Source organism: Thermobia domestica, chromosome 7 (genome assembly GCF_964235325.1).
Source record: "Thermobia domestica chromosome 7, izTheDome1.hap1.1, whole genome shotgun sequence".
Taxonomy (NCBI): domain Eukaryota; kingdom Metazoa; phylum Arthropoda; class Insecta; order Zygentoma; family Lepismatidae; genus Thermobia; species Thermobia domestica.
This window is the reverse complement of record NC_137460.1, coordinates 121,084,749-121,110,828: the sequence shown is the minus strand read 5'-3', so window position 1 is coordinate 121,110,828 and position 26,080 is coordinate 121,084,749. Positions and strand designations below refer to the sequence as shown.

Here is a 26,080-nt window from a genome sequence, read left to right as displayed (position 1 = left end):
TTTCTAAAAATGAACTTCCTCATATTTTAGCACACGGTAAAATATAATGAATCACGTACGAGTTTTAATTTATTTAAAGGAAATAAATATACTCTTGCTCTGGATATATAGATCACAACCTCTTTTTTTCTATTCCTGGCCAAATGTCACACCGCGGCAGAGTACTTATTTGTAGGTGACTATCTGTCTCCACACTGATGGGACTGACTACATTTCACTACCATTTTTAAAAATAAAGTAACAATGCTGAAGTGATCGTCTATTTCTTTTAGTGATCGCCCGAAAAGACGATCGGGCAAATTTTTGTGAAAGTTTTAACTCATCAATTTCTGTATCTATTTGTATTTTGTTAATTGCACTCAACTGCAGTGATAGCTTTAAAAAGTTTGCTTAATGACAAGATTCATGTAAATTAGGTAATTTGAATAGTATTTAGATATCGAATTATCTACATTTAAAAAGGTCAATTTTGTCATACCTGAATGGCGGATTGTCTCACATAAAGAAATGTTGCCAAGGATTTTAAAAGAAAACTAGAACATATATTGAACATTTTTCATGTTACTAAAGAATTTTATTGTGAGCTTAGGACCTACATTTGTAGCCGACATTAAAAATGAGACTACAGCAGTGATAAGAGAACTATTTAGAAAACAGGACGAGTCCGTCCAGTAATTTTATAGATGCAAATAACGGGTTATGTTTATTGTCTCGTTTAATTATCTATGGTAAATTTTCTTATGCGTAAGTATATCGTATGTCCGCTTCGTGTGACAGCAAAAATTCACCAAACAGGTTCTCAGGAAATTAACTGCACCAAAACATCATGTAGAATAATTTCGTTAATACAAGCTTACTAAATTTCTTCGAAATATAGGCGTCTAAGTCGAACGTTACACAAGACAAAACTTGAAATTGTAGAGCCAAAGAATTTTAATTTGAAAGAACCAGTAGTAAAATTTTGATATTATGTACTAAATAACTGCCTGAAGTATTTATTCATTTCAAATTTACTAGTGTAAGTGTTATATATGTTATACTAAGTCCCACACGACATACTGAAATTCGAAAGTATATAAACTCTTTTTAATAAACATTATAGAGTTCTACTTTGGTTACTTTCACTTTGACACTCTTGTTTGGTGACTATCAGATGCTTTGATACATTTATTTTTATTTATTTATTTGCTAAAATTGCAATAGCTGTTCGCTTTGAGAACACTGAATGGTAGTAAAAATTCAAACTCAAATTAAATATTTTTGACTCCAGAAATACCATTAAAATCTTTGCATTGCAGAAGTTACGGTAATTAATAAAAAGTAAATCAGTAAAAAATATAAACTCATTGTTACCAACCTGGGTCCATAAATTCAAATCTAAGATACTGCTCCATTTGCATAGATCAACTGCTTTAAAAAACAGATACCTGTTATTCGAGGAAACAAATTTATTTTTTTTTTTTTTTAGATCTGGAAAGGAAATCCATCAGATTTAATCATAGAAACTACTGTTTAAGACATTCTACGCATTTGTTATCAAAATCTTATTAAAACTGTACAATAGAAAATTATTTTATGAAATAGTTTTTTACTTATCTAAATCGGCGTTACTCTATTACTAATTTATTAACTGTTTTGGATCAATGAGTCTGGATAACTAAGTCTATCACTGTTATATAATAAGTTTTGCGCTATTATTACACATATACAAAGCAGCATTAGCATTAGGCCCAGAACCTCGGCTAGAAATGTAATTTTTCCAAACTTATTCGGAGATAACTGAGCTGACCACCGCAGAGAATTTAATTAGATTTAAGTTTTGGGTGAGCTTTATATCTTATTTCTTTATTTCAGGATCCTCAAGTATGCTCTGACTTGAAGTGTGCAAAAGGTAAGCCTTCATATTAGTCAATACAGAATGCGTCGACAGGAAATTAGGGATCATCAGCTCTACCGTTTCCCGTGTTCGGTGCTGCGATGTAGTTTCATGGTATATTCCACGTTTTTTACACATGTATCAGCGTGAAATAATACATTATAGCTTTATTTCAAACACGAGAGACCTTGAAAAATAAAATTATTTTTCTTTTTAGTTTAATGTTTCATGACTATGTCCTTCAAGCTAAAGGAGACGGATGATTAATGGATTATTGTGAAAGGAAATACTTTGTTATCCGCGGAAATCGAGCCCAGAACTACGTGCACAACTTGTGGCCTTTAACACTTCTGACTTCGCATCGACGCATTCACTGCTGTCAAGGCTTACCTCTTGTCTACTGTGAACATACCTTTAACCTCAGAATTCAGTTCAGATTATGTCCGGAAATTATGGCCTGTAAGTAACCCCTTGGACACACATTGCTGAAATATGCATTTTGGATGGTGTATGTATGACTTCCTTTATATTGATATTGACCGCTACTCCACGGTTTCTCGTATTCGAAAGTACGCGTCTTGTAAACTGTGTTCGACGCTTATCGATGACACTAGCTCTGACATTTTATACTTTTTCCCATAGGTCCATCTGAACTTTTTTCTTACTTTGATATGCGGAATCTATAATTTGTCGGTACAGTTCATTAACACCCTGTGTGTGTATATAGTTTTGACACCTCAATTGAAACATTAAATACTTACGAATTATTCAAAAATAATGAGATATAAAGAAGTAACATGTTTTCAAAAATTCTTCAAGCTAGCATTTATTGCCAGAAAAATGCTATAATACATTTTTTTAAAGATATGTGAGTAACCTCTCTAGAGAAGTTGGAATTTCTTTCCATGCTTTGTTTAATGACAACCATTCTTGATCTGCTGGAGTAGATGTTACATTCCTTCTTGGTACATTTCAGAAAGGTGTTTCATGCATTTGTCCTTGTAGTTTGTTTCAAAACATCTGTTTCTTGAAATGACTTCTTTGGTCTTGGGTTCCAACATCTATCGAAAGATAAAAAGCTTCATAAAACACAAATTATCTACGAAGCGCTATAATGTAAGTAACACATAATGTAACCCGACAAATCAAACTCTAAGGCATACGGTAATAAACAATGCTGAAGGAAATATTTTTATCAACTTTTTTGATGAGACACTGGAACAGTATGATATTGCAAACAGGCACCCTAGATGGAGATTCAGCAGCTCAAAGTACTCATCTCCTTAACTTTAACAGTTCCTTTGAAATTAAGGCTAGTTGTTCCGTCCAAACCTTCGGTTCACTGCATCACATCATCAAAGCGGCAAAGCAAAATACGTGCGAGCCGAAAGAATAGGGGAAGGCGTTGTACCTGTGAACACTTTTAGAGTCTTCGAAATTTTGATGCTAATATTCAGCACTTTTTCCACAATTTTTGTCGTATATTTGAAGTGCCATGTCTTTGCTACCAGGTAGGATGATTTTTATACGTGTTACATAATTACAGTAGCTTTTATAGAATATAACAAGAGCATATCCGTTTTACTCACAGGTACATTATGGTCGTGTACCATTGAACAGACCCTCTTGTACCTTTGAAAAAAGTGATAATTACGTTTCTGAGGCAATAATATAAAAAGAAGCCATAAGTATTGAGTTATAAATTGTAATAAAAGGTTTAGCTATAAAATTTCCCCAAAATTGAAATTTTATTAATTAAATTAAAAATTGAAGAGAAGTTCTAACAAAAACTTGTGAACAATAAAGTTTAGCATATACAACTCTTAACATTATGTTATACAATAAGCGAATATATAAAAACTACTTAAAATTATAATTAATAACTTTATATCCTAACCTAACCTATATAAAATATATCAATTGTTTTAACTACTTACATTGTGTAGCTTTAAGCAGTATTATTTATCGTTCAAAGGTACAAGAGGGTCACCATTGCGAAAAAAAAGTTCTCCATTAGCTTAAATATTGAACAGATGTTAAAACTAAAAATATTACTGTATTCATCAATGATTCTACCCCAAGTTTGGACAAATAAATATCACAAGTTGCGAAAATCGAAGAGTACAAAACTCAAAACGTAACTACAAAAAATCTTCGTTTTGGGGGGGTGAAAAAATTAAAAGGAACATTACTCGGCACAACACTCAGTAAACAACAGCCAAACGCGTTTGTAGTGCTTTTTTCATTTAATCTTTCAAACGAATTTTAATCACTGCACCTAGATAACTCTGAATTCGAGAAAAGCACAGGTGTTCAAAGGTACAACGCTTTCCCCTACATTAAGTATTATTTTTGTCCTACGTGAACAAAATAAAAAGTGGCTGCAGTAACTACTATATTTGTGTCAATACAAATATTAATGTTTAACTCTGAATATGGATATGGCCTGTAGATACTTTTACAGTGAGTTGGTGTTACTGTCAATTACATTTGCATGATGTTTGTCGTTTGTTTTAAAACAGTGTGTGTTTCTGAGCAAGGTGAGCCTCATGAGAGCGGTCAGTCAGGTACCCCAGAACTTCGTAAAAAGACAATGTAATAATAAGTTGTATCTTCAAGTTTCTGTGTGGTTAGTATAAATAATCATATATTAACTGTTGGCTTGATCTTTGTTTAGATATGTTCAAGTATGCAGTTACATTTATCATTTGTTTTGTAAACTTTATGAATGAAAGGTGCGGATGTAAGACATCAGTGAGAATTCGTTCATCTGTGTGAACTAGCCTTCATTATTGTTAGTGTGGACTTTATCCGGTTCGGTTTATCGCCAAAACTGGTTTTGGTTTTCTCTAAAACGGGTTCGGTCTTTTCACCGAAACTAGTTTCGATTTTCTCAAACTATATAAGTTTTTATAAGAAGGAACCAACACCGGCTTCGGTAAAAATCGCACTGGTTTTAGTAAAAACTAAAAACTCAACTGTTTTGGAAAACAAAACTATTTTCTGTGGAAACGGGATTGGTTTCCGGAGATCAACAAAAACACTATTGTGGTCAGAAATAGAACTAGTTTTGGAAAAAATCGAACCCGGATTCGGTGAAAAATCGATAACCGGTTTCAGCGAAAAACAGGTTTTTGTAGAAAAAAAACGGAAAGCGAAAAACTGGTTTTTGTGCCCACCACCAGTTCTTATTGTATTTTCAAGGGAAGACCAAATGTGACTATTAAAAGTTATGTTATCTACTGCTATAATAAATGTAAGGGATGCAAATGGTAAATTACAACCATATAGTGTTACTGGATTCTGCCAGTCAAGAGTAGTTTTGTAACTGAAGATTTAGTACAAAGGTTGCTTCTATCTAAAAACAGAATCCCAATTCAGGGAATCAATTATGTTATTAGAGAAACAAACCATTATGCGAATGTACACATAAAATGACGAACATGTGAATTTGTAATTGATGTAAACTGTTCCGTTTTGCTCAAAATAACAGTAACATTCCAAGCAGCCCAATAGCTCATGCTGGTTGTAACTTGCCGACAGACTGTATACAGATCCTAAATTTCACCTAACAGATTCTATTGACATTTTGCAAGGCACAGAAGTGCTTTTGGACATTCTGCGTTCGCATAAAAACTAACTAGGCTAGGGAATTATCTAGTGGTACAAGAGACTGAATTTGGTTACATTTTGGCGGGTAAAGAGCCTACAACAAGAGATTCTAGTGCTCCATAACTGTCTTTTTGTACGAGAAAGTAGCCTTCATAGACAGTTACAGACATTCTGGGACCTCGAGAATATACATGTATCGGTTAGGACTCAAGAAAAAAAGATTGTAAACGACACATAGAGGAAAACACCACTAGAGATAGCAGTGGTCAATTCGTGGTATGTCTGCTAATAAAGCCAAGCCATAAACCATTAGGAGAATCATATAATTTAGCTCCTCGCAGATTTTACAAGTCAGAATGATGGTTGAACGGTATCCAGAAAGAACGAGAAATACTGTAACTTCATGAAAGAATACGAAGAATTAGGTCATATGAAACCAGTAAAAGAACACGAAGATAGTACTATGAAATGTTATCTGCCACATTACGCAACATTGAAGCCATACCGTACCACAACGAAGCTAATAATAGTTTCCGACGCTTCCGCGAAAACTTCAACAGCGATTTGATTAAACGGCATACTTATGATATGACCAACAATCCTGCAAGATTTACATTCAATAGTCATTATGGCGGATATTTAGTCAATGTATGGAATGATTGAAGTTCATAAAGATAACATTAGACATCAAAGAATTCAGTGGAGATACTCATCACTGGAACGAGTTAAGATTTATGAGTTTGAGGTCACATATGGCGAAGTATCATCACAATATTTTGCGACAGCATGTCTTCGAAAGTTAGCGGAAGAAGAAAGAAGTAAATATTTTCAAGCAGCGACAACTTGGAACATGATTTTTATATTGACGTATTAAAGCTTCAAAAAGAATTTATTTAATATTGCAAAGCGACGGTCTTAATTTTAAAAATAGTATTGTAACGAGCCAGCATTGTTGGAAGCAGAATCAGAAGAACACAAGAGAATACACTTACCATTTCAATTTGAGTCCGAGTCAGGTGTTTTAGCATTGGGTTTATTGTGGAATCCTGTATTAGATAAGCTTACCATCACCAAGAAGTCAGTCAAAGAATGTCTGTATACGAAAAAAACACCAACTAAACGTCAAGTGACTTCGACAAAACAATTTTTTTGATCCTTTAGGACTTTATAGTTACTCCGTTTAAGATTTTCTTACAACAAATGTGGATCCGTAAGATCAAACCATCAGAGCTCTATAGACAATGGGTAGACATGTCATCGTTTTCCAAGAGTTAATGAAACACAAATTGAAAGATGTGTAGTACTGAAGGGCTACGTTCATGTTAACAGGTTTGCTGACAGCAGCCAACTTGCTTACAGTTGTTGCATTTATGTCAAAGTTGTGGACATTTTAGGCAAAACTACTGTTAAACTTCTGCGTTCTAAATCGAGAATAAGGTAACGTAACTAAGATTTGAACTTTGTGCAGCAGTGCTTTTGAGCAGATTATATCACAAAATAATTCCAATATTAAACATCTCAGTGGATAGTACTCGCTTCTGGACAGAGTCAAACATAGCCCTTGCATAGATATCATCTCTAGCCGTCAGATGGGAGGAGTTCGTGGCAAACAAGGTTGCAGAGATATACAGAAGCTCATACCAGTCAACCAGTGGCACCATGTGTCGTCAATGGACAACCCAGCCGAAACCATTACACAAGGAATGGATCCAAAATAGTTGAAAGAAGCAGAAATGTGGTGTCATGGACCTGCATAGCCCAAACAATTAGAAGTGATACACCAAGATGTTCCGTAAGAAAAGAAAGCAATGAATATATCTTTAGCCAGTTATGAGGGTAACATAAGCTGTTTGGAGAAATTTTCATCATTGTGGAAACTGGTGCGAGTTATCGCTGTTTGTGTCGTTGTTTCATTTACAATTACAAAAGTACCAACAAGAAGAAAGTAGGAATTATTTCCACTGCTGAAATAAATAATACTTTACAACTATGTATTAAGTTAATCAAACAGATTAGTTATTTGCAAGAATTTTAAGATTTAGTTTTGTCAGGCCAAGTATCACCACAAAGTGAACTTAAATCTTTGTATCTGTTTATAGATAATGAAGAGTTGCTATGAGTGGGAAGACGACAAAAAAAAAAAAAAAAAAAAAAACTATTCACTGTATAACAGCAGAAATCAAATCATCTTACCACCTACAGAGATTCTCACCAGATTTATAATTGAACTGGAACAGAAGATTGCTACTTGCTGGACCACAGTTATTGATTTCATCGTTAAGGCAAAGGTTTTGGATCCCACGAGCTAAACAACCCGTTCGATTTATTATTCATCAGTGTCTAGTATGTTTTAAACTGAAAGCGTCAGCCTCATAACAGCTTATTGATCAATTACCATCAGCATGAGTATAGCTAGCTCGAGCTCTTCCGATCCCCTAATGATCAAGCAAGGAACTAGATCTCATAAAGTGACGAAGGCATATGTTATAATATTCGTGTGCTTAGCAACCAATGAGATTTATATGAACTTAGTAAGTGATCTCAGTAGCCAAGCATTTTTACCAGCTCTTCGAAGATTTGTAGCAAGAAGAGGCAACGTTTTCAAATCTATAGTGACAACGGAACCATTTTCGTTGGAGCTCAGAAATAACTTAAAGGCAACTGCTCAATTTACAACAATTTTAAAATTCAAGATGTTTCAATGCATGAAGGTTTTACATGGCATTTCATTCCACCCAGAACAAATCATTTGGCAGGTATTTGGGAAACTACAGTGAACTCATTAGTTTTATTTAAGAATAGTAGGTGGCACAATGTTGATATTTGAAGGACTGAACAGTCCTGTTTGAATTTAAGATTAATCAATGTTCTACCCAATCTTCCCGATGATCCTTCATATATGACGGCAGGACATTTTCTCATTGGTGAACCTTAATGAGCATTCCTGAATAAGATTTATAGGTATTCCAAGTAACCGATTATCAAGATGGAATCACCTTCAGAAGATGAAGCAGCACTTTTGGAAAAGGCGGTCCAAGAAATATCTACATCAACTCCAGTAGAGAAGAAAATGGACAACAGAACAACCCAAAATTTTTATTGGAGATGTAATTCTAATTAAAGAAGACAATACTCCATCACTGCCATGGAAATTATTCAACAAGTGTTTCCTGGAAGAGATGCATTAGTGAGAGTAGTAAGTGTGAAGTGTAAGACATGCACTATTAAAAGACCAATTACTAAATGCGATAATTGGAATTATGTATAAGTTGATTGACTTCGTTCAATTAAGAGAAGAGAGAATGTAGAGACTTCTACAATGAGTTTGTGTTATTGCCAATTACATTTGCACGATGTTTGTCGTTCATTTTAAAACTGTGTGTGTGTGTGAGAGAGAGAGAGAGACCAAAGTACGCGCCATAAGAGCGGTCAGTCAATCTTTTAAAATTACGTGAAAGTGCAATTTAATAAATTGTAAGTGTCTTTAAGTTTTTTGCTTTGTTAACTTAGCATAATCATTTGCTTTTGTGCCTCACTTATTTATCAACAGTCAGAATCACGGCCCTTGTCCTGTTTTAATGTAAAGTGAAATAACAAGTTTCAAAATGTGATGACAACTGTAATTTAAAAACAATTAACTTCAAAGAATACAGTTTAATTTGCAAATAAACCGTTAAAATGCTTTTAAATTAGCAACTTACCTGCAGTTTAACATCCGATAGCACAGGTAGTCACTTTTATTCGCATGAATGTTTATTATTAAGATTAGCGTGATATACAGACTGAGAATCTTTCGTTTATTATTAGAATTTTCCATTAATGAAAATCACTGGAATTAGCATAAAATATGCAGAATATATTAGGTTTCTTGTTGAAATGCCGGCGCTTCCTTATTAATATAAATAGCGAAATAAGCTTCCAAACTATTATTATACAGGATTATTGTCCTAATAGCAATTAACAATTACTTTTAATGTATCTCCTCCTGCACCGCTTGTTTTTAAACAAGTTTTTGCGAGGGTACATATTTTCTTTTTCATCGTATACTACTTGTACTTAAATGATAAGCAAATATGCACTTTTGATGACGATTTTAAGAAATTTTGCCTCACTGATATTTATGGGTCCACCTACGTAATTATCATTGGGAAATAGATTGCAGCCCTCATATATAAACAATGAACCACTATCTGAATTACAAGCTTTGTAACTTTGTTCCTAACTAGGTTTGAATTATTTGTTCATCAAATAACTGATTAGGATATCTATTTATCAGCACCTACGATATTTAGGACAGGACTTACAGTTTAAAATGGAATCAGAACCATGTAGTGAGTTGTAAGTTTAATTGAAAATTATCAGTTATCGATATAATTTCCACCAAAATTTAAGCCTACAGAAATGCTCTTGATAAACGTAACAATATATCTTATAAATTGTGGATAGAAGACACTTAATTACTAACAACATGTATTTTACTATATGTATTAGTTAATATTTACCTTCAATCATGTTACTCTTGATAATATCAAGCAGCCTTGAACTGTTTTGCCCTAATTCCTCGGAAAAAGCATTACAAATCCCAGTCTTATCTGTTTTCCGGATGTGCCTAGACACAAAAGGCAACCAATCCGGAGAAACTATATAGTAATTATTTATTGACTTCTATTCGTACTTGTTTATATTTAAACATTATTCATTCTTGGACTTCCAAATGAACATCACTTTACCTAGAAGAGTAAAATTATATTAATTATATAAGTATAAAACACACGTTTTAATTGATTATTACACTTTGAAGCATTTCTCGCCGCGTGGTACATTAAACAAAATTATTGAGATAATTATTCTATTAATATGGTTTCTAAAGAAAGAGAAATTATATGACAAGCACACCAAATGATATGGATGAATTATACCATGGACCGTTCATTTTTCAAAAAGTATCGTAATTAGTTGGAATAAGGTTTGTAAAACGAACCACTATACACCAATCGTTTAGTTGCATGCAATTCCTTCCATTATTAGTATTGTACAGAGGATGAACAACATTATGGAAATCCCTGGTATAAAAGAGACCGCCATTTCAAACACGATTTGCGTCTGAATAGCACGTGTTGCTGTGGTCACCGGCATATTCTATGAGGTATACAACCTGGTCAATCGAACATTTGTGCCAGTTATAGTTCAGCGACGATCCGTGCGGGTTATCTTAAATAATATCTGAGCTGACAAATTGAGGGTGCGCGTATGGTGCGAGCTTCCGTGACGAAAGTAGCAGAAATGTTTGAATAAAGTGTTTACAAACCCTGTTAACTTCAAAACAGTCAGAAAAAAACTGCACAAGCAGGGTACTTATGACAGATCTGCAATTATCAAACCACTCGTGACTGTTGATAATGCTGCTATACGGAGACAGTTGTGCAACGCTCATAAATACTGGACAATGGAGCAGTGGAGGACTGTCATCTGATGGGATGAGTCTTTCTTTACATTGTTTCCAACTTCTGGCCGTTTATGTGTGACAAATGTCAGAACAAACGTACGATACAGACTTTGTTATCGAGAGTGAAGCATGGCAGCAGTTCAGTGAAGATTTGGAGAACCATATCCTGGTATTCTGTCGGACCTATCATCGCCCAGCATGGACATGTCACTGCCAAGAACTACGTAACCATTTTGAGTGACCAGCTGCATCCTATGGTTCAAACTTTGTTCCCAGATGGTAATGTCGTGTTTCAATGTGACAGTCCCCGCTCATACAGCTCAAATCGTCCAGGAATGTTTTGATTAGCACGAAGATGAACTGTCACATCTGCCATGGCCTCGATAATTGCCAGACCTCAACATCATTGACACATTGTGGTCACTTTTGCAAACCAAGGTGCGGGCCCGCTACCAAACACTGTCGTCTCTACAACTTCCAGCTGCTTTGGCGGAAGAATGGTACAACACTCCTTTGACAACCATACGCGACCTGTATTTCTCCATTCCCCGTCGACTGCAGGCCGTTCTGTGTGCCAAAGGTGGTCTTACTCGCTATTAATAAAGCTAATATGCAATTTTTTTTTAGGTATTTCCACACTTTGTTCAGCCCCTGTATATTACATAAAATTCCTGATTAAATAGAAAAATGTTAAACACAATAAACAAAGCTTATTTATTATTCGCATAATTTAAACTGTAATCAATTGAACGTATATTTATACCCCAATGTTTCAGCTATCTATATTTTACATAGCAGTAGCTGCGAGAACGTTAACCGTTCGTGTATTCGGGAGGCGGTAATTCATAATGAATTGGCTACAAAATACATAAGTAATGTTAATGCGAACTTTTGACTTCTGTACCGAATAGTATACTGGCCATAGAGGATTCTGATTTTAACGAGAAAAATGAAGTTGCACAAACTCACATATTTAACAGTTCTGATACTGTTTATGTGAGTATATGATTCAAGAGCCACAGAATGTTTTGAAAATTGAGGTAAAATAGTAAGTAGATATACTATGAAATTACAAGCAACTATAATCAAAGCGAGACTCAGAAGAAATCTGGCAGAAAAAATTATGAAATTACATTTCATAAACGATTTAAACTCAAACTCATATCTGATAATTCTCGTAACAGAAAAAAAAATAACAAAGTACTAAGATCCAAAAGCATCATTCATCCTTGGTTTTCTGCCCCATGGGCAGGATTGTTACTGTAATTTCCATGTAACTAGATCCTTTCCTCTACGTTTCATAGGTCTCAATACAAAGAGGAACTAAATTCTTTTGTTGATATTTATGTTATAACACATTTTTCAAAAGAGACATAGAGCCACATCATGTAAACTATAGTATTTTTTGATATTCCATGTAAATATACTATGAGAGAAAATATTTCCATAGCGATCGTAATTTTATACGATAAAAAGAAAGCTTAAGAGTCAAAATGTTTCAAACTCTATTCAGAGTTCAAATAATACCAAACCTATTCGAAAATACACTAAGCAAGGTAATTTTTTCAACGTCTATAGTACAAATTTGAATTTAAATCTTCATAAAATTGGTATAGTTCGAATTTGCTACTTTAAACTTCAAAAGACTAAATTAGAAATTATTTTCAATTCAATGTTTGACTTCGCATTACTTGCCTTGTGATTTAATACATGAGTGAAGAAGATAACTGAGTGTAGTTGAGTCAACTTGAGTGTTAGACTGATACGGGATATATAGGGTTATTCAAAAAACGCGCCGGTTTTGGATCATCTGGCAAATTTTTGTTTCTTGGTTGCCGACATTCTTTTGTATTGTTGCACTACCTACAAACATTCCAATTGTGGCCTTGGTCTGAATTTCTCTCATTTCTTCAGTCTGTGTCTAGCCAAGGAGCAGTTTCTATAGCGCAACGGTGCTGTGAAAATTTTTATTAGAAAAGGAAAGTTATTTAGCAACTGTCAGTCGACTTCGCGTGGTTCTAGAGTGAAATGGGGCACCGAATGAATCAACAGTTCGTAGACGTATGAAAAAGTTCATTGAAACGTGTTCAAAAATAAACATTAAAAGACGTGGGCGTTGTCGTAGTGGTCTTTCTGAGCAAAACATAGCGGGGGTTCGTGACAGTGTGGCTGTTAATCAGGCAGTCATAGCGAATTTTACGAACAGATGCAAGCACAATAGAGGGGGTCATATGGCCAACACCATTCGCCATACTTGAAATAGGAATGTGTGATGAAGATGTTTATGAATTTTGTTGGCGTTTTGAAAAAAAAAAGTTCGTAATCTGATGTAACAAAACTGGTGCGCTTTTTGAATAACCCTATATATCAATGACGATTAATGACAATGAATATCGACGTCAGAAAATTTACTGGATGGTAAGTTTTATTTTACTTATTCCTCTTCTATGAGAGTAACTGTAGGGAATAAATATAGCTAATGCAAACATTGATAAACAACTCCAAAAAACTTCATAAAAACTACAAAAAAATTTTACCTAGTCTGTATTCGTGTGTGCGTGTGTGTGTAGTATTTACGCTTCAGTATCACTAACAAGTGGAGTTCTTTGCTTAATCGATCCAATGATATAAGATTATTTCTTAACAATATTTTAGATACAATCAAAAAGCACAAAGGCGTTCCAAAGGCTCATAATAGGAGGGAGTAGTGTTTAAGTATGATGTACCGAATAACGAAATTCAATTTTAGATATTTTGTCTTGTAATAGTAGGATCCTCGCTTTGATCTCCAGTTCAGCCTTTCTAAAGTATTCTTCACTTGCCTGTGTAAATGTTATAGTCTTGTTTTCTTTCTTCAATAGCACACAAATTTTAGATTACTGAATGCTTTTTAAATTTTTAATATTGATTTACCAGTGTAATACATATTTACGGATAATATTCCGCAGAAAGGAGCCAGCAATATCTGCAGTAAAAATTTCATTTGTGTGTTATTTTATACGTATTGAAATGTTATGTTGACAAATACTTGCATTAAATCATACATTATACGGTTTGGAAATTATCCCTTGAAAACTAGTTGTCCCTAGAACTTCGTTATCCCCTAGAACTTCAGATTCTCCCCCAAATCCAAGGGGACTGGATAAAACACTGCATACATACTACAAGAATTATAGCTCTACCAGTCTCCACGGCTCAATGGTAGGATTTCGAAGTTGATCATTTTTCATGTTGGCTTCAATTTATAAATTGTAATAGTTGTCTTTGATAACCAGTTAAGTGGCGCGAAACTTTTTCGACAAAACAAAAAATGCATCACACATATAGTTTACATTAAAAACAAGTATACGGCAGGTGATGATGGTACATGCTCTGCCCGAATTTAAATGGATTTCTCCTTTGCGCTTTAACTTTTAGTGTAAGATATTTTAACTACATCACTACTCACAACACAACTGAAGAATGAAATTTGAACTTACTTAAGATCCACAACCGATATAGCACCACAGCCAATCCTACGGGATAAATAGGAGACCGTAATACAGAAGTTTCTTTTAAATGGTGAAGATACAATAAAAGAAAATCGCCCGGTACGAAGTTCGGAAGCTTGGGTTAAACGAAGAAATATCACTGAGTTTTGGGTGTAATATTTCCATTTTCGCACGCAGAAAAACAACGAACCCTCAATATAAAAACTAATTTTGGCATACGCTCGAACAGGGTTGGCTGGTTTAAACCAACTGATTTTTTTCATAAAAACCAACTGGTTTAAACCAAAAAACGAAAAATGTTCGTAAAAGTGTAAGTGTTTGTAAAATCTTGATGAACACACATTTGTGGGTTATCACGTTTCACTCCCGTATATTATTCGTATTATATTCAGACCTTAGTTCCCCATTCATTACTCAAAAAGATTATACTACAAAAGCAACTTTTTTAATATATAAGTTTATAAATGTTTGTTTTGTGATTTTTTTGTAGTTATTATTGTTGTATAATTGCAATCAAAGAAAAATTCTAAAAATTGTTTCGTTTCAATGTTTACTATTGATAAAATACATCGAAATGCCGTACTTGAGTGTGGGGGGGACTCATACAGACCCCACGAGAGGCATTTAGTGAAATGAGAAGTATCTTTGGTATATATTTATGTATAAATGAGTCTGAGCCAAAGTGGACTCCAATAATTCGTATCTTTATACACTTTTCTTACTGATATGCAAATTAAGTCGTTGTATTTCTTTAATTTGGACCGATAAAAGTAGTTGTTAACTAACTTGAACTAAATTAGTTCTTCTGTACTCCGTAGTACTTTGAAATTGTCCATATGTAATTTTGTATAATGGTTTCACTTGTGCAACTGTTTATGTTATTGTCCTTCTGAAATGACTCTTGACAGTTATATTAAGAAACATGTAAAGATCAGTACAACATATTTTTATCAGGATTCCTTCGTGAGTGAGTCGGCAGACGTATCGCATTTGTGGCCAATTAGTTGTGGTTCCGAGTTAAAATGGAGGACAATTTCTCTCGAATGTAACTCGAGAAGCAGTTTTTATTCCGCTTTAAGCTTATATGACCCCTTCCAGCATAACCCGGCTGTTGCATAATAACATCAAGGCGAAACAAACTTATTTCTGTCCATATATGATATGAATATATAAAGCAAATTATTGAAACCAAATAAACCTGGTTTAAACAAAAAAAACTGTTTTTTTTTGGTTTTTTAAATAAAAACCATGGTTTTTGCCAACCCTGCGCTCGAACAATCACATAATCTTTCAAACAGTAAAGCAAACTACGTTGCAGGCTCGAGGGAGCACTACCACTATCTATGCCAGAAAAATTTACTATTTCTATGCTATAAAAAAGAGAAGCCCAAAAGGCGACACGCATCAATTAGCTTTTAAACTAATCTAACCTAACCCAGCATAAATATTCAACAAGACGTATAATTCTTATTTTTTTTTATTTTTTAAAGAGAAAAATGTAGAGAGCTTAATTTTCAAAACTATATGAAGGGCTACGGGACCTTAAAGTCACCTAAAAAAAGAAAGAAAACACCTGGAGAAAATAAACCTCATCATCAAAACACATTTCTTAATTCCGGGTTCGCAATCAGCACATTATACATTAAAACACATTATATACGACCCGAATATGAAAGTGACTGGAAATTACTTAGAACACAGTTATTCCAGTTTCGGTTATAGTCTCCAAATGGGCCAAGTCCAACAAATCTAAAAACGAATAACTAATTTTGGACTCATAGTTTTGAAACATTAATAACTTGGCATAATTTTTGTAATAAACATTTGTTTTCATTACTATTGTTAAAAAGACACACAGAGACCTACTCTGTAAATATACGAATAAAAGTTCGACCTTGCTTAATGTTTATTTTATGTTAGTTTATATTCATGTTTCAAAAAATAATTAGATGTTTTCTGTTAAGTAATTAAATCAAGAACCCAAAGAAAATCAGTCCTTTCAAAGACGTTGCCATTTACGGTGAAATGTCACTACATAGCCTGATGATATGATTGCACAAAAATAGCTGTAATAATTGAGTTGAGTTTAACTTCCCTTTCAGCAGCGAGGCTACATTAAAAAGTGTTTACTGATCAACATGGAATCTGAACCACATGAACTTCCGCCGAGAATAGAACTAGGGTCTCCCACGCCACAGGCGTGTACGCTAACCGTTTAGTCACGGAGGAGCTGTGTAATAATTAAATTTGAAACATTATGTAAATAACTTAAAAGTTCGGGATTCCTTGCTCTTGTATTATGAGAGAACTACTTACTCTATCCTTACATTTTTTCCATAAACTTTTTGAATGTAAATAACAAATTATGAAAAGTTTAAGTAGAACAATTCGTGTTAAATCGGTCATTTAGAAGAAAAGTTGTGGCTCATCTGTTTTTCATATTTATTTTAAAAAATAAGTGAATGTATATTATAATAGAAGCATAAATATAGAAGTTTAGACCTATTACCGAGGATGACTGCGCGGGGATGGATTCAAAGTGGCTGACCTGAATGTTTTGGCTTATTTTTCCATATTTTATAACGTCAAATTTACTGTTCGGATTTAGACGTTCAAGATATTGCTGGAAGTAGATGACCAGTATATTTTATTGTGATTAACATATTATAGACACTCAGTTGCGTCCATATCGAAAACAATGTTTAAAAAAAAAAGTCCCAATTTCAATACTTCTTTCTTGAAACAAAGGTACATAGTGTTCATAATCTACCTACGTCACAGTTAGTAGATGACTGCTAGATACATTAATTAGAAAGTGTTATCTCTTTTCAAACACAAAATATGACACCTCAAAAATAGAGAAATCATGTAGTTTAGCAACACTGTATCTAATGTTCGAAACCAGTACCAAGGACAAAATATCTTAGTCACTTCAATGTTACCTTAGTTCAGAGCAAAAGGAATTAGCTTGTATAAATAACTGTCGACAGGAACATGTATTTTTGTAAATATCACTGCCACCAATTAGTGTAAGGTAGTGGAAATCTAAAACAACAGTGTCGTGGGAATACATAGATGAAGCGGTGCATTGTACAATTAAAAGAAAACAAGAAAGTTGTATGTGTGCATTCCAATCATTCCATCATTGTTGACCAATGAAAGATCTGTAGATACAAACTAACCACGATCCCACTGGTGTAGGTGGCATAATCTTACATTTTACATTGCATAAGAGGTAGTCACAATATCTAGGCCATTTGGCCACTTGAATGTTTTCCCTACAGATAGTATCATTGCACTAACTTTTAGTCCGTTGTCCTGTACCTCTACAACTTCAACTGGACATTTGCAGCCATCATAATGAACGTCAACCTATTCTCCAGATATATGATACAAGACATTATTTCGATGTGAAGACATCACCACAGTGCCTATTCTTGATGTATCACAAACCTTCCATTTACTACCGACATTTTACGGTTATTTGTGTCAAACAAAACCACTAGTATCCTTCTCTTTTTCCTACCGATTGTAATAGCGTTATCGTGAATTCGTTGCAGGACAGTGTTAAATACTGTTGTTATACTTTCTTGTGGTATGTAACCGAACCTGATATCACTTACGTTCTGCATAGCTCATTGGTATAACTCATGCGGTATCAAAATTCCACCGACTACGTAGACTGGCCTTTCCTGTCATCGATTTCACTACTCCAACTATACCTTAAAATGGGCTTTTATTGTGGCTGGTACCAAAAAGAATGCCACGTTGCTTTCACCTTCAAGCCGATTCATAATGACACAGATTTATGAAAGCAGCCTTGTTTTTATAATGCGAAGCGAAGCAACGCCTTTATTTGTCACAATGAACTGATGAAATGTGCGAAAGGTAGCATTGTTACGATGGGTAATATCACTGATGGCAGCAAATGAAACGTGCTGTATGACTGAATATTCAGTATTTCTAATGTGCACAATAAATGAGTGTATTTTGGCTTGCAAAAAGTAACAGTGTGAAAGTCTTGTGTAGCATCCTGTATGATAAACGAAATGCTTCCAGTAAAGTATACAGGGTACACAGTATGGTCAAGTGGTAAATTCTGTTTTAGTGTCTTTAGATTTGCTGACTGCTTTACCATTATAGTGATGCTTCTTCCGAATTGACAGGTTTTGTACAAACAATTTCTAAAAGTCCTATTCTGACTGTACAAAAGTTACAAATGTGTTTCAGTTTACATGTACCCATTGTATGGGTTCAGTAACATCATTTTCACTGAACATGTACAGATCCTGAAGTCAAGCAAGCACTAAATCCACATCTAGACACAAAGTACACGTGCTGACCTTCGGAGTCCATGCTACAAAGCATTTTTGACAGCAAACTTTTGTAATTCTTTCTCATACCAGCAGTTTGAATCACGAGTTCCACATTCGGATAATACATAAAAACACAAACATTATGCGTACCTGAAGAATCAGGAAGCACACACCAATTTGGGCGCAGAGTAGCAAATGATGACGGACCTATTGTTATGTCACGGTGTACATGCATAAACATGTTCTAAGTTTCCTTCATCTCTACTAACATTAGATGTTCCGCCTTCACTTGCTTTTCATGCTGGATAGATACTGTGTTTTTCTTTCCAGGACAGCATTTGCTGATGTTTGGATCTTCATAGATATGCACTTACCCTCACAGTTGTGCTGAACGGATTTCTCAACAATCACACTAAGGGCATAAACTATCTTTGAACCAGGCTTTGATAACACACGCTATAACATAATAACTTCTATAATACACTTCTTTGTGATGTAAACAGATGATTCATGAATCAGTCATATGCCTGTACCTTAAACTTAGTAGCGTTTGTTCACTCAATGGCAAGGTATTACCTGCAAGACGCGCATTTGTTTCTTGCTGAGATACGTTTGATGGCACACACAATCAGATTCAAAGAAGTCAAATTTAGCAACGGTACTCAATGTACCATGAGTTTTCTTTTACTACTTAAAAGTTATTGAAAGGCACTCCGTAATGAATACGTACTCGTCTTTCGTTTCACTGTAACCTTTTCTCGGAATATGTCTAGACTGCTTAAATATCATTTTGAAAAGCAAAGAGAAACGCAGGAACGTTAGAAGTGTTTACCTAGAATATTCTGTGCATACCTAGCATTTACTGGAAGTTCTAGAAGCGGGGAGAATAAGATTTTAGAACATTCTAGAGACTTAAGGTGAGTACTCGAACATTCAGGAAACTTCAGGAAAGCACTCGAATAGTCTACAAACTTCGGGAAGACAACTGAACATTATAGACTACTCTAGTTACTTGAAAAAGTAACTACCACTCTCGACTTTCAGATGTTATGCACGCAGAGCCGGCGAGCCGTGCCACCGCCCAGGGCGGCAAAATTTCAAAAAGAAAAAATGAAATGAAATCTTTGAGTTTTACGTCCCACGGTTATGCCGGTTAGGCTAAAGGAGACGGTGATAATGAGTAATGAATGAAATGGTGGAATGAAGAAAGTGGGAGGAAACGGGAGAACCCCGAGAAAATCCACGCACACGGTGAAATTTCAAAAAGAAAATAATACAGGGGCGCCATGTGAAAGTACCGCTCAGGACGGCAAAACTTCTAGTGCCGGCCCTGTTTGCACGTGAGATGGACAACTTTGTTAATATGGGTGAGACTTGCTTTAGATGCATAATTCGTGGCAATGATATTTACAAAAATTCACATTTCCGCAGACTGTTATTTCTACAAGCTTTCTTTTTTTTTCTGAATTGAAGTAGCGTTAAAATAATGGCAATTTTTTACTTTGGTCATTTCACTCATTTCGTGTGATTCTTCGATTCAGTGGTGTGTTCTTTTAGCTCCGGTTTTGAGAACTAGGTTTATTACTGGTATCGAGTCAGATGGGATGTGGTGTCCTATTGTTGATGCTTTTCTATTAAGCGTGATAGTATGGATATGATTTGACGGCATATTCTGTCAGTGTTCCCCAGTTCGTCATGTGATTTGTTCACGGCTGCGTTACTCGCAGGTTGGTTTCTGCTGTGTTAGTGGCACATGTCTAAAGGGGTGGATGTTCCTTTTCTGAAGAACAAATCAGATATTTAAATGTCCATCGCTTATCAACATTAGTATGTAACAACGTATTACAGGTTCCGTTTTAGTGTTGGTTTATCACAGTGCAATAAAATTTGCAGTGTATATACAAAAGTGTAAAAGTTAGTACATACAATAGGAGTTTATCGGCTGAAAGTGACTTATGTATGCTATACTCGTAGATGTTCATCATACTTAAAGCACTTATCTGTTAAAACTGAGAGTCTCATTAATACATCTAGATTGCAAGTTCGTGATATTGTTGTTATATGTTCGTCTCTGGTGTCACAAAATATAGAAATATTATACAGAATGTTCACTCAGTAGTGCACTAAACAGGACAATGGTATGTGATTGGCTAAATTTCTGCCGAAAAGTTTGTTTTAAGGCTGTGGTTAGGCACCCTGTATGTCTTATTATTGTTCCTAGTATGACTATTGAAGTAGACGATGCACTTTTTGGTCAACGCAAGCATAATTTAGGGAGATTAAAAAGACAAGTTTGGATTGTTAGCGGTGTTTGTACGGAATCAGATAATCAGACAAATGATGAAAAAAAAAAAGTTCGAGACAAATTAATGTGAATTCAACCATTATTACGGATTGTTTCAAATGTTACTCGTCCTTAGTGGTCAATGGAGCAATTAACTCTAAACCACTTCTCTAATTTCGTCGATTCTATTAACGGGTTACATACACAAAATATTGAAAAAGTTCGATGCCATAAGAAAAAGAAGTTTGAGCCGAACACACACCTCAGAACGAATGATGCTGCAAGTCGGTTATTATTTACAGAACAGAAAATTCTGTTCTGGTTAGAGCATTGGAGGAAAATATTTTTTATTCATGTAGCATGCTGCAAATCTAAAATCGCCAAACTAAAGTCTCAGGTATTTTTTTTTTTTTTTTAGTCGTAAATTATATAGTGGGTTTGGGTTGGAGCGCGTCTCCCTTGAAATACATAGTTTTCTGCAGTTTGCACTGTACGTTAGTTTTCATATTTATTACTGTTTAACAGGGGGGTTACGAACCTTGCCCTCTTCATGCATAAACTTCGTATGGTTCCCTTTTTAGCAGAATGTGGTGGTTTTGCTGTAGTTTTCTGTTATTTCATACATACTTCAAGTTTTCATAAATTTAAAATTGTTACGATAGGAATTTGGCATAGTTCTAAATCAATCAATACCGGTATTTGAGAGATGCAATGTTGTAAATAATTGTAGAACCATTACAGTCAGAACCACCATCATTTGTAACCGACTCAACTCGTGAGGAACTGGTTCCTGGTGATATTTAACGAACTCTTCGGAGGAACAAATTCCTCATAAATGGTTTCATTGAATGAAATGATTAAAGTACAAACCTTCAAAAATAGCTGTTGGATATTTTGCCCTTGGTACTCGTTTCAAACATGAGGTACAGTGCTGCCAACCTACATGATTTTTTTCCCTTTTGGGTTAACTGCTGTATCGCCGGACTAATTTTAGAAAATTTAAAAAATGAATTGGATAATTGATTTTGGTTTGTGACACAGAGTGAGTGAAAGTTAGGTGAGAGCAATACCTGAAGTTAAAAAAATAATCATTGTTGTTAGTAGTTTTTGATGTCGTAAGCGGCATTATATGCAGAGACGGAAGGGACTATCTGGCGGAGACGTACACTTGTTATAATTTATGGGAAAGGCAGTATAGAAATGGTGGGTAAATAGCAAGATTAATACATATCGTGTTTTTGTCGAATTAAACAAAAATAAGGACTGTCAGCTCTCGAAATTTGTGTGAAAGGCATGGTCTACTAAACAGGCGAACAGTTTCTCTTAAGTGTAGAAACCAACTGAAACTACAGAAAAGAATATCTAACCAAACCTAATCTAATATAACCTAATTTATTACATCCTGTCACGCTTTTGGTTGGCATTTAGTTACTCCCCTAAAGCTGTGCAACATATAAGCCCATAAGTCACGCATTTATGACATATAAAATATTTTTCCACTATCCTCGTTTATGCGTATACCTACCGCCGGTGACGCGCCTTCTCCGTATCCACGCACGGGCTTCCATGCTTCGCTCCTGCTATGATTCGGTTAGATATCATTCGTGCTTTTTAGTGGCCACCTAGCACAAGTTGGTTTGTGTTTTATGCTCTAGTTATGCCATAAGCCTACACTGTATTTTGAACAATAATCACAACCAAGTATACCAGGGTCACAACCTAGTATTTTGGGGAAGACTCTGCATAATATTCTTTATTTTTTTGATTCTCATCTGGTCGGGCGATACTAAAGTAATGCCTTTCTTTCAATTTTCGCGTTGTCGCATTTTGTGTTTATAAGTAATCTGTACTTTTGTTGCAAAAGAAAGAAAAAATTCTTGAAGTTCGGACATTTCTCTTGTTTTTCACATTTGTTTCGGCGTGAATACAACTATGTACTTAATGGAAGTTAATCACAATGAAATATACTGTCCATCTACTTTCCAGCAATATCTCGAACGCTTAAATCTGACCAGTAGATTCGAAGTTACGAAATATGGAAAATAAGCCAAAATATTCAGGTTAGTCATCTTGAACCCGCTCTCACTAGTCACCACGGGTAGGAACGGCCGAAACCCCACATTTGTGATATTATGAATTACTTTCACGCAACATTTAAAATACACATCGAAGACAACACACGCCACGGACAAGGTCCGATGTGCCATAGACGGACTCAATTGTGTAATACAAGAAACAATTATTAGAAGTGAATTCTTCAGAATGTAAGATTTCTTGTACTCTCCTAACATACTTACAGAACAACTTCGAAAATAACTTGATCTTTTTCTCATCAGTTTTCAATAACCAGTGTGTATTGCATGTATGTTACTGCACATGTACACAGAATACAAAGTTTAATGCTAATTAGAAGTCATCTTGAGTAAAATCCTCTTTCCTAAACACGTTAAGCGTATATCCGTTGTACGTAAATCCATCTAATTTTTTCATCATTCGTTCCCCAAGCCTTCGGTTAACATAAAATAGCTGTGCAAATTTAAGTTTGTGAATTCGTGTTTCATGACACACAACCAACAATGGTCTATCGTCATTTCCACACAGGTGAAATATAACTTTTTCATTGCACTTTGGGGGAACATTCACTAATAAATACTCGCATAACGTAGCCCCTTTTTCATTCAGGGTTAGTAATATGTCAGCTCTTGCATTGGGATGTAACGCAAGTGGTGGTATATCTTCTACATTACTAGCAGAATGGCAACACGCACTTTCTTCGTCCGATTCACAACTTGGTTCTGGTACTATCTTCTCAGACAAACTTGGCCCCCTATTTACTGTAGGATTTACATCCTTAGAGCTTGAAGTGTTGGAACCGCTTTTTGATCCCGAATATTTCTTTTCTTTATGAGCACGACTTAAGTTTTTGAACTCTTTCCGATTTCCCAAATTATTTAGAGCTTTCGCAGCATCTTCCGCGTTGTAGTAAGTCACGAACACCCAGTCCTTTGGTTTTCCGTTTGGTTTCACTTTCTGAATCCCTCCATATTTTTCGAAAGCGTGTTTTATTTCCCGAATCTTCATTCCAGTAACGTTCAAAAAGCAAATGCAGTAACTGGAATCATCATCTGACTTTGCTGACATTTTTCTGTAAATAGAGCTACGCAGACACTATATAACCTTAATGAGATGTGAACGCATCAACACAAAACACGAACAAACCAATACCACTGCAAAACATGTTCTCTGCTTCTTCTTCTTATTATTATTTTTAACCATATCGTTTAAGGTTTAAAAAATTGTTGTCTCGGACAGACATTATAATGAGCTACAATTTAGAAAGACATCGTTGAACAATACAAACAGAAAATTACATTTATTTATACAGTGTCCGAAACCTTTAAGTACTCATTTGGCGTATGCACACTTTCACTGTGTAAATTTGCAGTTCGTAGCTTTTGATTTGTACTTGACTGGAGCGCCAATCTATGAAAATACTTAAAAATCACGATCATTTAGGTATGACTATCTCATGGAGAGCCATTAAGTACGATTATTCGAAAAATTCTCCGAACAGCAACGCAATAGAACAATATTTAAATTTCATTATATCTACTATGCTGATTATCGCAAAGTATTTAGCAAGTTTAATGTAGCATTGACTAAAATTGTTATGGAAAGTGCCCGATGTTCAAATTGTGAAATGAAGTTAAAGTGTTCGAAATTTTTTGATGGTCACATTGTGTAGACTAGAAAATTGACCTATTACCCTTCTCCGCCCACTATGTGATAGTGAAACACATATTTTCTCCGAAATCCGGTGTTGCCGGATTTCAGTTAGAATAGCAGGTAAGTAAAAGCCAGTTTTCTCTGTCACTTAAATAAAGAACGGAATGTCTTAAATATTTCAATGAAGGAAAGAAATAGCCTGGAAGTTTCGAATGCTTCGTGTTGCTTTGCTATTTAACATTTTTAACATAAAATGTTTTTTTTCTTTCTTTCATTGAGAATAAACGTACCATATACAGGTAGGTTGTTCAGCGTGTTTGTCCATTTCTGCCTTCTCTATCCCTTTCCTCATATAGAAAGAAAGAAATACATCTTGAACATTGCATTTCTTTTTAAAGATAAACATGAATGTATATTTTGAAAAAAACATGAGATTTTAATTTATATAAAAGTCTCTTCAGGTCTAGTTGTTGTAGCAGGGGCGTCGGTAGGATGTGCCGAGCGTCCGACCTCTCCTACAGGTAACTCTTCGGAGAAGGGTTTCGAATAATTTTCTATGAAATGACTGAAGAATCAATTGTCCTCTGCTACTACTAGTTTATTGGAGTCTAAACTAATTACAGTTCTCCCAGATACTAAGAATAAGGTAAGATAGGTAAAATGTTCATTAGTTACAATTCTTAGAAAAATTATTCTTAGAAAGCCGGCTGCAAACACATCTTGAACACGGAGTATGTATGTGGCAATGGAGAAGGCGATACTTGCTCACTTCAGAAAGAATTAGAAATAGAAAGTGAACAATACAACCTGAGTGAGGCTGGCAGCTGGTGTTGATATGATGACTGGTGGAGGAGGCGGCGGCAGCGGCGACGGCGGCCCCAATCTGCAGAATACTTAGTTGAGGTTCACGAACACTAGAGACTGACCCAATATAAGGGCGTAGTGCGTTTATATAGGGGGGCAGTATTGCCAAGATGTGACGTAGGCCGCTTTGAGTGCACATCCATGACTTGACACAAGTTTTTTGTAATTGTTCTAGTTCCTTCTCTGCTTTGCAATTACTGAAGTAACCATGAACTTTGGAGCTGTCATGCGATTTGGGTTGGATGTTAACGTGGTTCTCTTTGATGGAAATTTACATGCTCCCTTTGCGATAACTTATAGTTACATTAACTGATAGTTTAAGTGGATAAGCAATCCAGGGCATGACAGACATGTGATTGGCAAGTGTATGAGTAATGCCAAAATGATGAAATGCATTAAAAGAAAGAACAAAGGAAGATGAGGGCCTTTAAGGAAAAAAAGGGGTAAGACCCAGGTGTTTACAAC

The 26,080-nt window shown here is 35.1% G+C and overlaps 1 protein-coding gene across 2 annotated transcripts; it reads right to left on the bottom strand.

The window, feature by feature from the left end:
* Positions 1–2,676: 2,676 nt before the first annotated feature.
* On the bottom strand, positions 2,677–25,690 carry LOC145690374 (uncharacterized). Of its 2 annotated transcripts, none has more exons than XR_014132202.1 (3): positions 25,559–25,690; positions 9,991–10,218; positions 2,677–2,937 (listed from the first exon to the last, which is right to left on the bottom strand). XR_014132202.1 is itself a non-coding variant. In XM_081765201.1 (3 exons), exon 1 carries the CDS (start codon positions 24,164–24,166, stop codon positions 23,432–23,434), a length of 735 nt encoding a protein of 244 aa, XP_081621327.1. In that variant the 5' UTR covers positions 24,167–24,238; the 3' UTR covers positions 2,677–2,937; positions 9,991–10,218; positions 23,323–23,431. The 2 variants fall into 2 exon arrangements, 1 of the variants encoding a protein (XP_081621327.1); XM_081765201.1 differs by lacking the exon at positions 25,559–25,690 and adding an exon at positions 23,323–24,238.
* Positions 25,691–26,080: the final 390 nt, after the last annotated feature.

What these genes read in the sequence shown, in the direction of transcription:
- LOC145690374 (XM_081765201.1), bottom strand. Translation starts at nt 24,166, where the DNA reads ATGTCAGCAAAGTCAGATGATGATTCCAGTTACTGCATTTGCTTTTTG.